The sequence below is a fragment of the Chiloscyllium plagiosum genome, chromosome 15 (assembly GCF_004010195.1).
Source record: "Chiloscyllium plagiosum isolate BGI_BamShark_2017 chromosome 15, ASM401019v2, whole genome shotgun sequence".
Classification (NCBI taxonomy): Eukaryota; Metazoa; Chordata; class Chondrichthyes; order Orectolobiformes; family Hemiscylliidae; genus Chiloscyllium; species Chiloscyllium plagiosum.
Window position 1 is genome coordinate 39,465,910 of NC_057724.1, and position 13,114 is coordinate 39,479,023.

At 42.6% G+C, this 13,114-nt stretch overlaps 1 protein-coding gene across 1 annotated transcript in view; it reads left to right on the forward strand.

The window, feature by feature from the left end:
• Nucleotides 1–376: 376 nt before the first annotated feature.
• The window catches only part of gcna (germ cell nuclear acidic peptidase), a 33,748-nt gene continuing 21,010 nt past the window's right edge, over nucleotides 377–13,114 (forward strand). The window contains exons 1-4 of the mRNA XM_043704751.1: nucleotides 377–747; nucleotides 6,269–6,375; nucleotides 9,074–9,356; nucleotides 11,861–11,942. Coding sequence (XP_043560686.1) covers nucleotides 6,286–6,375; nucleotides 9,074–9,356; nucleotides 11,861–11,942 — 455 coding nt within the window. The 5' untranslated portion in view covers nucleotides 377–747; nucleotides 6,269–6,285. The remainder of the gene's footprint in view (nucleotides 748–6,268; nucleotides 6,376–9,073; nucleotides 9,357–11,860; nucleotides 11,943–13,114) is intronic.

Here is a 13,114-nt window from a genome sequence, read left to right on the forward strand (position 1 = left end):
CTGCTCATTGCTCTTCCAGCACCTCTGATCCAGAATCTGGTTTCCAGCATCTGCAGTCATTGTTATTACCGCGTTGATTTTAACCCTACTGCGAATCCTCTTGCAAGGATGCCTGCCTTGAAGAAGTTTTCCTCCTCTCTCTACAAGAATCTCAGGGAGTCCCTCTCCCACTTCACCTCCCAGGTCCGGACTTGTCCGACCTTCCTAGCTCCTTTTCCATCTATCCACTCCACCCTCTCCTCCCTGACCTATCACCTTCATCTCCTACCCCCACTCACCCATTGTACTCTATGCTACTTTCTCCCCTCCCCTATCTCTCCACGCTTCAGGCTCTCTGCCTTTATGCCTGATGAAGGGCTTTTGCCCGAAACGTCGATTTCGCTGCACGTTGGATGCTGCCTGAATTGCTGTGCTCTTCCAGCACCACTGATCCAGAATGACCAATGACTGATCACCATGACAACTTCCAGCGTTCCTTGCCCAAAGTAACCCACAACAATCCGCTCTGATCGCTCTCCACCAACCGCCAGATGCGAAACTGATGACGTGTTCGGATTGGGCGGGGTTAAAAGCGACACATGCGCAGACGTGGACCCCACCACGCCACTGTCTGGCGCCAGAATTCAAAAGTCGACCTTTGACCCGATTGTTTTTTTCTCCCCCCGTGTCTCGAGAAGGAACTGACCTGAAGTTTATCGTTTGTAGGTTCTGTTAAAGTTCAGGGGCGGGGAAACAAAATCTCGCTGGGTGAGTCGTCCTACCTTCGGGTACTGGTGAGCGATTGGGTCGGGTCTGGTCTGCAGAGTGTGTGCTGGCCGAAAACAGCAAATGCTGGAGGTCACAGCGGGTCAGACAGCTTCCATGTAGGCAGAGGAAGCTAACGTTTCAAGTCTAGATCACACAACACCAGATTATAGTCCAACAGGTTTAATTGGAACCACTAGCTTTTGTGTGTTAGGATTGAGCTCTCCACTATCACCTGATGAAGGAGCGGCGCTCCGAAAGCTAGTGCTGTTGGACTATAACTTAGTGTTGTGTGATTTTTAACTTTGTGCACCCCAGTCCAACACCGGCATCTCCAAATCAAGACTAGATAAACCTTCATCAGAGATTAAATGTGGAGTGTACAGCGTTTATGCTATAGTTGGGGGAAAGTGTGGGGGTAGTGGGTGTAGAGTGCTGGGGCAGAAAGGATGTTGATAGTTCAGATTAAGTGATCAGAATGTGACAATGACGTAAAAATGGTGTGTCCCTGCCAGACTTGAAAGAACACAGTCTCACTGGGGTGGGGGAAGCAGAGTCAGGACATGGTGACAGAATATAACAAGCTAAAAGAAAGGAAAGGAATGGGAGTTGGTTTACAACTTTAGGCTCACAGCACAAGATAGATAAGTGCAAGGCTTTTAAGTGTAACCTTGTTGTCTTTTTTAATAGTACAGTGGGTTCTTTTTGGTTTTATGTTTTACTGAGATATATCTCTTGATTACAATTTAAAACTATAAAACATAGGTACTAAGTTAGCCTGGAGCAATGTTTTTAGAGCAGTAAGACTGTGCTATTTTCTGGGTCTGCAGATTGTTAAAGTACATGTATGGCCTTTGATAGTGTGATGTGCTCTTTCTGTCAGATGTGGCACATTCGGAAGAATTTCCATGTTACTGATGATTGTCTGCAGTAAGTATGTTTGGTTGTGAATCCTTTTAGATAATGTGGATCATTTAGAGAGGCAGTTAGAGACAATAAGGAATTAACAGGAGCTAGGGGCTGTGACGCATGGCAGTTATAGGAAGGGAGAAAAACCGCAGATATGGTCAGGTGGATTGGTTACTGCCAGGAAAGGTAGGAGAGAGAGGCAGGTAGTGTAGGACTCTCCTGTGGCTATCCCCATCTCAGAAAAAAAACTGTTTTGGAAAATGTTAAAATTCACACAACACCAGGTTATAGTTCAACAGGTTTACTTAGAAGCACACTAGCTTTCGGAGCGCTGCTCCTTCATCAGATGGTTGTGGTGGACACAATTGTAAGGCACAGAATTTATAGCAAAAGTTTACAGTGTGATGTAAATTATCGATTGAAAAATACCTTGATTGTCTGTTGAGTCTTTCATCTGTTCGAATACCATGAAAGAAGTGAAACTATCATGGTATTCGAACAGATGAAAGACTGAACAGACAATCAAGATATTTTTCAATGTATAATTTCAGTTACATCACACTGTAAACTTTTGCTATGAATTCTATGCCTTACAATTGTGTCCTCCACAACCTCCTGATGAAGGAGCAACGCTCCGAAAGCTAGTGTGCTTCCAATTAAACCTGTTGGACTATAACCTGGTGTTGTGATTTTTAACTTTGTACACCCCAGTTCAACACCGGCATCTCCAAATCTTGGAAAATGTTGGGAGTGATAGACTCTCGGGGAATGCAGCACAAACTGCCAAGTTTCTGGTACCGAGACTGGCTCTCATGTAACGAGGGAAATGTCAGGTTCCAAGCGATTGATTGTGATAGGGGATTCTCTAGCCAGAAGCACAGATGGACGTTTCTGCAGCCAGCCGTGAGAAATCAGAATGGTGTATTGTCTCCCTGGTGCCACACCAAGGATAACTCTGAGAATATTCTGCATTTTCTCAAGGGAGATTGGGACTAGCAGGAGGTCGTTGTACATGTTGGAACTAATGACGTATGAAGGAAAAAGGATGAGATTCTGAAAGGAGAATATAGGAAGTTAGGCAGGAATTGAAAAAGGAAGTCCTCGAGGTAGTAATCTCTGGATTACTATTGATGCTACGAGCTCGTGAATGTAAGAATGAGAGCATAGAGCAAATGAATGCGTGCCTGAGGAGCTGGTGCAGGGGAGAAGGGTTTGTGTTTTTGAATCATAGGTTACTTCTCCCCCAGAAGAGATTCCAATTGTTGGAGAAATTAGCCCAATAAAGCAGAGATTACAAAACACAGATCGAAGTGAAATTAGCAAACTGTTTATTAACACAGCGATATCAAGGAAGAGAAATTGACTAAGCTGAAACAGCACAGACCGTCTGTCCAGGTAGCCGAAACACACACCCCTGAGCAGAGAATCAAGTCAGGTTTTATAGGAATCTTGTACAATGATGATAATTAAAAATAGGAAAAATACAATGTATTTGATAATTAAGTAATCCAGTTACGATGGTGGTAACTGCTTTGCAGTTATCAGAAGAATGTCCTGATTGCAGATAAGATGTAGCATTGGCAGCATTGATCAGTCTTTAATGGCATCAGGAGATTCCAACTGTCTTCGAGGATAGGTGAGAATGTCCCTTTCCTTGGCAGTTAGATGTTTCCATTGTTTCTTTCCTGTGAGCGAGGTATCCTAGTGCCTCTCTGTCTGACGTGTTCTTTGTGTGGCTTTGGTATCATTGGGGTACGAGTCTGCCCTTAGGGCTTTGGGACAGCTGATCAGGTCCAGGAAGCTTATTTGTTTTTGTCTTGGGAAGTGTATTCCCTGGTTTGTGAGTGACTATAGTCATGTCTGGTTTCTCATGTCAACCTGTTTGGTCAATGTTGAGGCATTCTGGGTATTTCTTGTATGGTTTGGACAGGCTTGGTTTCCTGTGTTCCCTGTGACCATGCTGTGGGCAGGCAGGGTGGCAGGTCTGTTCCCATGCCTGTACAAGAAAAAAGGATTGCACCTGAATTGGAAGGGAACTGATGTACTTGCAGGGAAATTTGCTATAGCTGCTTGGGAGGATTTAAACTAGTAAGGTTGGGGGTGAGACCCAGGGCGATAATGAGGAAAGAGAGCAGTCTGAGACTGATACCGTTGGGAAAAGCAGAAAGTCAAACAGTCAGGGCAGGCAGGAACAAAGCAGAGAATGGGATAGGACTGATAAATTAAACTGCATTTATTTCCATGCAAGAGTCCTAACAGGGAAAACAGATGAACTCAGGGCATGGTTAGGAACATGGGACTGAGATATCACAGCAATTACAGAGACGTGACTCAGGGATAGACAGGACTGTCAACTTAATGTTCCAGCATACAAATGCTATAGAAAGGGGGGGGGGGGGGCAATAGAGGAGGGGTTGTGCTGTTTTTGATGAGGGACAGCATTATGGCTGTACTTAGGGAGGATCTTCCTGGGAATACATCCAGGGAAGTTATTTGAGTGGAACTGAGAAATAAGAAAGGGATGATCACCTTATTGGGTTTGTACGATAGATCCTCCAATAGTCAGCTGGAAATTGAGAAACAAATGTGTCAGGAGATCTGTTATCTATAAGAATAATAGGGTGGTTATGGTAGGGAGTTATAACTTTCCAAACATAGACAAGGACTGCCATAGTGTTTTGGGTTTGGATGAAGAGAAATTTGCTAAGTGTGTACAAGAAAATTTTCTGATTCAGTATTTGAATGTACCTACTAGAGAAGCTGCAAAACTTGACCAGCTCTTGGCAAATAGTGCAAGTGACTGAGGTGTCAGTAGGGGAGCACCTCAGGGCCAGCGACCATCATTATATTAGTTTTAAAACACAGTAGTCCCTCTGGACCCGGGGGGGGATATGTTCCAAGACCTACCACAGAAGCCCAAAACTGCATTCATTTAAACAGGAAATTTACCTTTCTGGCAGATCCTTGGTCCCTGGTTCTGGAATGTTCCCTGAAATATGTTCGAGTGGAAGTAAACTGTGGGTGACTAAAACCGCAGAAAAGGATTCTGCAGATACGGCGGTCGCCCTTTTGTGATGGAAGAGGGTAGACCAGATCTGAAAGTTGAAGTTCTAAATTGGAGGAAGGCTAATTTTGACGGTATTCGGCAAGAGCTTTCAAAAGTTGATTGGGTGCATATGATTGTTGGTAAATGGCTGGCTGGAAAATTGAAAGCCTTCACAAATTAGATAACAAGAGTTCAAAGTCAGTATGGTCCTTTTTGGGTGAAAGGCAGGGCTGGTCAATGTAGGGAATGCTGGATGACTCGAGAAATTGAGGTTTTGGCTTAAGACAAAGAAGGAAGCATCTGTCGGGTATAGACAGCAGAGATTGAGTGAATCCTTCGAATATAAACGCAGTAGGAGTATACTTAAAAGGGAAAAGAATTGGGTTCCCATAGCCACTCCTTTGCCTTGGCAGAAGTGAGATGAATTAAAGGAGATTCAGGAAGAGAATAAGTTCCTTCTGGCTGAGGAGAGTGGTGATGGATGGTTGAAGAAGAAGCCAAGACGTCTCAGACCATCCTGTTGGGGGATGACGGTGTAGAGGGATTAGGCATTCATGGTGAATAGAAGGCAGTTAGGGCCAGGGAATTGGAATTTGTCAATATGGGGAGGGCATCAGTGGAATGATGGTTGTATGTGGGCAGGGGCAGGACAAGTGGAGAGAGGATACAGTCAAGGTCAGGCGCTGTGAGGCAGCAGTGCTAACCACTGTGCCACCGTGCCGCCCACAATATGGTGGAGGGCATCAGTGGAATGATGGTTGTATGTGGGCAGGGGCAGGACAAGTGGAGAGAGGATACAGTCAAGGTAGGAGAAAATGAGCTTAGTGGGGAAGGAACAGGCTGCTATGATGGCTCACTGGGGTTTGCTGTCTCTCCAGGGATGCTGTCTGATCCTCTGTGATCTCTAGCATTTGATCTTTTCAGTACATTTCAGCATCTGCAGTAATTTGCTCCTTTTAAGTCTCAGGTGGCTCTTCAGTGAAGAATAGTAGGTAGCCGGCGCAAGCTAATCGTCCTGCTTTTGTACTGATGCTTTGTCTCGCCTTCGTTGAGCTATATCTTTCCCCTCTACTTGGTAGAGTTCTGTGATCATTTGCTATCACCCAGTATCAGCTGTGATGGCATTTACCTGAAATCCGTGGAGAGTGATGTCAGTTTCTTTCTTTATATTATTTGTTCTGTCAGTTATCTAGATCCTGCACAGTTATGAGTTTTATTCCCATTGATTTGGAATAGTTAATAATCTACCAAGTTTTTTTTATGTTTACAGGTCCAACTGCTTATTGCCTCCCAGAATTTGATGTTGCTGATTACTTTGGCAAATGTATGAGCTTTTAGCATTTGTTTCAGAGTTTCAAGTGTTGTAAATGTAGAGTATGTCAATATTGGGCAACCTGAGCCATTTGAATGTTATGTGTCAGTTTTCCTGGAAGTAACTTGCGATTTCCGTGGGAATGATTGTTTTGTCTCTGTTTGTGATCTGCATTTTTTCAAATGAATATAGCATTTGTGTGACTTTGTGCTGGACTGTTTGTGCTTTTTTTAACTAAGGGGGAATGGTTTTTGCAGGTGATTATTGGACCAGTATGGATGAAGAAACACGCAGCCAGTTCCAGCGCGTAGCTGGTCGACTTGGTTGGACAGAACATGGTGATTTGAATGCCATTGAAGCACAGGTGAAGATGATCCTATGTACAAGGATAGGATTGCATTTGAAATTAATTCTGTATCCCTCACGTATGGCAACTGAAATAAATATTTATATTGCAAGCCCCACGCAACTTACCATGCAATACTGAAGATATAACACCGCCCGTTTACCTCCTCCTAAACATACCTTTCAGGCAAAGCAGCACTTTGTCTGCACTTCTCACAATCTAGTCCACTGCATTCGCTGCTCACAATGTGGTCTCCTCTACTTTTGGGAAACGAAGTGTAGACTGGGTGACTTTTGCACAATATCTACATTCTGCCCGCAAAAAAAGACCCTGAGCTTCCAGTTGCCTGTCACTTTAAGGCATCACCCTGTTCCCTGGCCAGCACCTCTGTCTCAGGCTTGCTTCAGTGCTCCAGCGAAGCTCAGTGCAAGCTGGAAGAACAGTATCTCATTTTCTGCTTGGGGACCCTGCACCCTCTGGACTCAATATCGAGTTCACTAATTTTAAGGCCTGAACTCTCCCATGTCTTAGCCCTCTACAAAAAATGCCAGGCCTTGTTATTACATAGTCTGCCATTACACACTACCCATTGTTAGATCAAATTAGATTAGATTATTTACAGTGTGGAAACAGGCCCTTCGGCCCAACAAGTCCACACCGCCCCGCCGAAGCGCAACCCACCCCATACCCCTACATTTACCCCGTGCCAAACACTACGGGCAATTTAGCATGGCCAATTTACCTGACCTGCACATCTTTGGACTGTGGGAGGAAAGCGGAGCACCCAGAGGAAACCCACGCAGACAGGGGGAGAACGTGCAAACTCCACACAGTCAGTCGCCTGAGGCGGGAATTGAACCCAGGTCTCTGGCGCTGTGAGGCAGCAGTGCTAACCATTGTACCACCGTGCCCCCACTAACAGTGTCCATTAATAGCTATTCATCCTCCCAGCCAAATTGTTATTGACTCCTTTGTCTATCCAACTGTTGTTCTCTCTCTTTAGGCTCTATCCCTAACTATTGTTTACTCCTTATTCCCCACCCTCACCCTATCTTCAACATATAAACCTACATTTTTCTAGCTGAGGAAGGGTCAACAGACCTGAAATGTTAACTTTGATTTCTCTTCTCAGATGCTGCTAGACTCACTGAGCCTTTCCAGCAACTTCTGTTTTTGTAGCAATGATGTTAGTTATTGAAGATTATTACCTTTTTGTACACAAGATAACATAAGCTGTTTAGAGTTGTATCTGTTTGAACAGCAGTTTAGTTAATTTGAACAGTACAATTCAGTATTCTTCACCTCATCTGCATTGTTTCACTTCTCCCCACCCCACCACTACTTAACCTAAATATTTCTGCCAGGGATGTATCTGGAGAAAGTAAGATGAAATTCTCATAGGACTTGTTTCTGTCCATTAAAACCAAGCTTTTGGTCATTGCTACTCATAATTTATATTGATAATGTTAAGTTACCAACTATCTCTTCCTTGAACATATTCTATGTTTAGATATTAAAGTCGTCAAGGGGTGTTTGGAGAAAGTATCTAACATACTTCCACTATCAGCTGTGATACATTGGATGGCAGAACAGGCTTGAAGGACTGAATGACCTAATCCTGCTCCTAGTTTCTATGTCTCTCACTTTTCTTAACATTTTATAGTGTCTTGGGTTCATTGTCCTATCTTAAAAGCATTGGATCAGTGCAAGCTGATAACTGATATACCCAAGTTTCACAGTTGCTATGCATTAATGTAAAGATACATCTTTCTTTGTCGTCTCTTATCTAGACTCATCTAGTCATTACCATGGGAACTGACATAATTTTAGATATTCCATAATTTCGTCAGTGGAACTTTGTTCTATACTGTTGTTGTGGAAATTAAATCGACTCGACTCAAATGCTAGCAAGAGCAAAGAAAAAGCTTATTTGTAACCTCTGCAGGGAACCCCATACATTGGCAAGACAGCTCCATGTAAGGGGCGCTTGATAGCTTTCACATATTCCCTTTATACTATAATTTGCTTCTCCTTATCAACACCTCAAGGCCAGGAGCCTGGAACATTCGAGTTCCTTTCCATATATGGAGTTGTATTTCTCATTCCTTGACTGTTGATATGGTAGTTTACTGGCCTTGTAAGTTCTGCTGATAGGTTTAACTTTACATTTTTTCTGTCTGTCTGCAATGCTTGCCCTCTGTAAAGTCCGGCCCTTACTACTTTGTTTTCCCGTGCTTTTATAGATTTCACAATAAATGTTAATTTTCCATTACAACTGTTTTGTGTACTTGCAAACAGACCTTTCGCTCCAAGTTGCCCATGCTGACCAGATATCCTAAACTAATCAAATTCATTTTGACAGTATTTGACACACATCCCTGTAAACCCTTCCTATTAATGTATCCATCCAAATGCCTTTCAAATGTTGCAATCATACCAGCCTCCTCCACTTCCTCTGGAAGCTCATTCTGTACACTGACCACCCGCTGTGTGGAAAAAGTAGCCCCTTGTGTCCTTTTTAAATCTTTTCCCTCTCACCTTAAACCTATGCCCTATAGTTCTGGACTCCTCTACCCTGGGGAAAAGATCTTGGCTATTCACTCTATTGTGATTTTGTAAACTTCTATAAGGTCACCCCTCAGCCTCTTGATGCTTGTGTTTTAATCTTGTCATTGTAGAACTGAATATTTTTCTGGATTGTTTTACCATTTTTCAGCTTCAAGAAAGAATCACAAAATCCTTGCAAAGTAATCGTAAAGATACCACAACAAATCTGGAGTCAGAATCAGGGGAGAGTCCAAATACCTATGATTCGTGTGTATGCAAACTGTTATTGTCCAGTTCTGAGGACGAGGCTGAATCGCGGTCAGAGATTACTCCGGAAAGCTGGCAAGAAGGACCTGATGATTGTGCATGGACAAAGAAAACGTGTGAGAAGCCACAGAGTCACCATGGAGCCATAGTAATCTCAGATTTCAGTGACAGTGATTTAGAGACCTGTAAGCAGCAGGTGTATTTCAATGTTACTTTTTGCTTTAATCATATTGCCAGTATTAAAGTTATTGTATTTGGCACGCACAACCCTGAAAGGTCTGCCCATGTCCAGCAGCTATTTGTCGCAAATGATTTGATGTGCATTGAACAAGCTGAATGTAGAATTCAGTGTATCTGCCACAGATACACTTCTGGGTACTTTCTGTTTTTGAAGGTTGGGAACTTGGTGAAATAATCAATGAACTAAAGTATCAGTCTTCATGGTGGAAGACACCTGTAGCACACCAGAACTTCAACAAAGGCAGAGCTGTGTGTCGTGTCCATTATTAAGGAGAAGGTGCTGGAAAAGCTGAAAGTTCTGAAGGTAGATAAATTACCCAGACCAGATGAACTACACCCCAGAATTCTGAAGGAGATAGCTGAGGAGATTGTGAGGGCATTGGTGGTGATCTTTCAGGAATCTCTGGAGTGAAGGAACGTCCCAGTGGATGAGAAAATGGCTAATGTAATAAGCCTGTTTAAGGAGGGAGACAGGTAGAAAATTATACACTGATTAGCCTGATTTTATCAAGATTTTAGAGTTCATTGTTAAAGAGATTGTGGGCTACTTGGAAGTGCATGGTAAAATATGGCTGAGTCAGCTTGGTTTTGTCAAGGAGAAGTCATGCCTGACAAATCTGTTAAATTCTTTGAGGAGATAACAAACAAGTTGGACAAAGCAGAGCCAGTGGACGTGATATATTTGCATTTTCAGTAGGCCTTTGATAAGGTACTACACTGGAGGCTGGTAAATAAGATAAAAGCCCATGGCACCAAGGCATTGGCATGGATAGAGGTTAGGTTGACTAGAGGAAGGCAGAGAGTGGGGATAAAGGAGTTCTTTTCAGAATGACTGACATCTGGTGACTAGTGTGGAGCCCCATAGGGGTCAATTTTGGGGCCATAACTATTCACAATCTGGCTGAGGGAACTGAGAGCATTGTTGCTAAGTTGGTAAATGACGTTAAGAGAAGTGGAGGGACGGGTAGTGTTGAGGTGGGAGGCTGCAAAGGACTTGGATAGGCTTGGAGAGTGGGCAAAGAAGTGGCAGATGGAATATAATGTAGGAAAGTATGAGGTTATGCATTTTGGTTTGAATAATAGCGATATGAACTATTTTCTAAATGGAGAAAGCTTTGGAAATTCAAAGCGATTTTGAACCCTGAATGAGGACTCCTTAAGGTTAACATGCAGATTCAGTTGGCAGTTAGGAAGACAAATGCAATGTTAGCATTCGTCTTGAAATGACTAGGTTACGAGAGCAAGGATATATTGCTGAGATTCTATAAGGATCTGGTAAGATGGCATGTGGAATATTGAGAATAGTTTTGGACCCTGCATCTAAGGAAGGTATGTGCTGGCGTTGGAGGGAAACCAGAGGAGGTTTACAAGAATGATCCCAGGGATGAAGGGCTTGTCATGTGAGGAGCAGTTGAGAACTTTGGGTCTGTACTCAATGGAGGTTTGAAGGATTTGGGGGGGATCTGAAAGAGTGGATGTGGACAAGATGTTTCTCTTGGCAGGAGAAACCAGGACCTGACTTCAAAGAGAAGTCAGGTGGGCGGCACGGTGGCACAGTGGTTAGCACTGCTGCCTCACAGCGCCAGAGACCTGGGTTCAATTCCCGACTCAGGCGACTGACTGTGTGGAGTTTGCACATTCTCCCCGTGTCTGCGTGGGTTTCCTCCGGGTGCTCCGGTTTCCTCCCACAGTCCAAAGATATGCGGGTCAGGTGAATTGGCCATGCTAAATTGCCCGTAGTGTTAGGTTAAAGGGGTGATTGTAGGGGTATGGGTGGGTTGTGCTTTGGCCGGTCGGTGTGGACTTGTTGGGCCGAAGGGCCTGTTTCCACACTGTAAGTAATCTAATCTAAAGATGACCATTTAGAAATGAGAGGAGGAGGAATGTATTTAGCCAGAGGGTGGTGAATCTCTTGAACTCATTGCCACAGAAGACTGTGAGGGCAAGTCATTGAGTGCATGTAAGACAGACAGTCCTTCATTAGTTAGGGGATCATTGATTATGAGAAGAGGCAAGAGAATGGGTTTGAGAAACATATCAGCCATGATTGAAAGGTGGGGCAAACTCTGGGCAGAATGGCCTAATTCTACTCCTATACCATTTGGTCTTTATGCTTTATGCTTTCCGTAGATTTTGTTCTCTTTAAAATAGTTGTCTTATTTGAGTTAGTTTGTACATTGCATCAAATATTCTTAAAGTTTACATACAACCTACAGATGCCAAAACGTTTCTTTGCTTTTATTTATGCCCTTGTTTCTCTTTTTATGCACACCATCCCAAAATGCATAAATTGAAAACCAACTTGCAGGACTCTGTTTCTTTAAATTTGTTCAGTAGATCATTCCACTGAGATGCACTGTATATTTAAGGGAGTGTTTCTGTGTTTGTTTGTTTCATTTTAACATTGTTTCAAGTTTCTAATCCAAGATATTCACTCTATTTTTTACAGGTGTTCTCTCTAATGTTGTTCAAAAGAAGGCATTAAACTTAGACTTTAAAGCAAGAAGGACCTCAAAGACCAAGAATATAAGGTGTGGGCATAGTTGAAATACTGTAGGGCTGTCGCAATCTCTTGATTCAATAAATCCTGATTGAAGTCATCTGGAGAGATTTTTCCATCATGTATAGATTGTTTAAGCTACATGCCATTTTTCAAATACATTGATTATTAACCTATCCAAGACTATGCCGGAACTCAAGTATGTGCTCAATTGATTTTTGAATTTCAAGCTACTGATGTTAGATTTTTCAAATGTAGAAGTAGTTCACGTGTCTGGATTAGAGTCCTTAGCCATGACAGCTTTTCTAAAGAGCCTGAGCTCTGTTAAAATAGACAGTATTTACAGAAGATCTGATGTTTATGCTCAAAATTATAAAGAGTTTGATAAAATGGGATGAGTATTTCAACACGTCATTTATGTAGTAACCATAGCATAAAATGTTAAGATATATTTTAGATCATTCTACATCTTAACCATCTAAATATGGTGTAAGTAGAATCCATAATATCAGCTGTCAATATCTTAAACAGAAACTGAACTGAAATCAGACATATACACAATGATCGAGAGTTCTGATGAATAACTCTCCACCTGTCTCTCCAATACCTGTCCCTCATTAATTTGCATCAGAAGTGTGATTGAATACTCTTCACTTGCCTAGGTTGGTGCAGCTTTAATAACACTGAAGAAGCTTCCCATTATCCAGGACCAAATATCCTCCTTGATTGATACTCTATCTACCACATTGAACATCCAGTTCCTTCATCACTGATGCACAATAGCAGTAGTATAAGCCATCTATAAGATGCACTGGAGTAATTCACCAAGACTCCTATGACAATGTTTTCTAAACTGGAATCTCTATCTCTGAGAAGGATGAATAGCAGGTGCATGGAAATACTCAACTGAAAGTTTCACACTGAGTCATACACTCTTGTCTTGGACTATTTTCATGTTCTTTCTCTTGTATGATCAAGATCCTGGAACACTCTTTTCTAACAGCACTGTAATTGTCTCTACACCCAAAGGAGTGCAGTGGTTCATGAAGGCAGCTCACCACCAGTTTCTCCAGAGCAACAAATGCTGGCCTAGTCAGTATTGCCCACATTCGTTGAGTTTTTTTTTTTTTTAAATGTTTTAAAGGGGAAATTGATGCGGATGTTGGAAACAATTGGCAGTGTAGGTAAATATTTGATTATTTC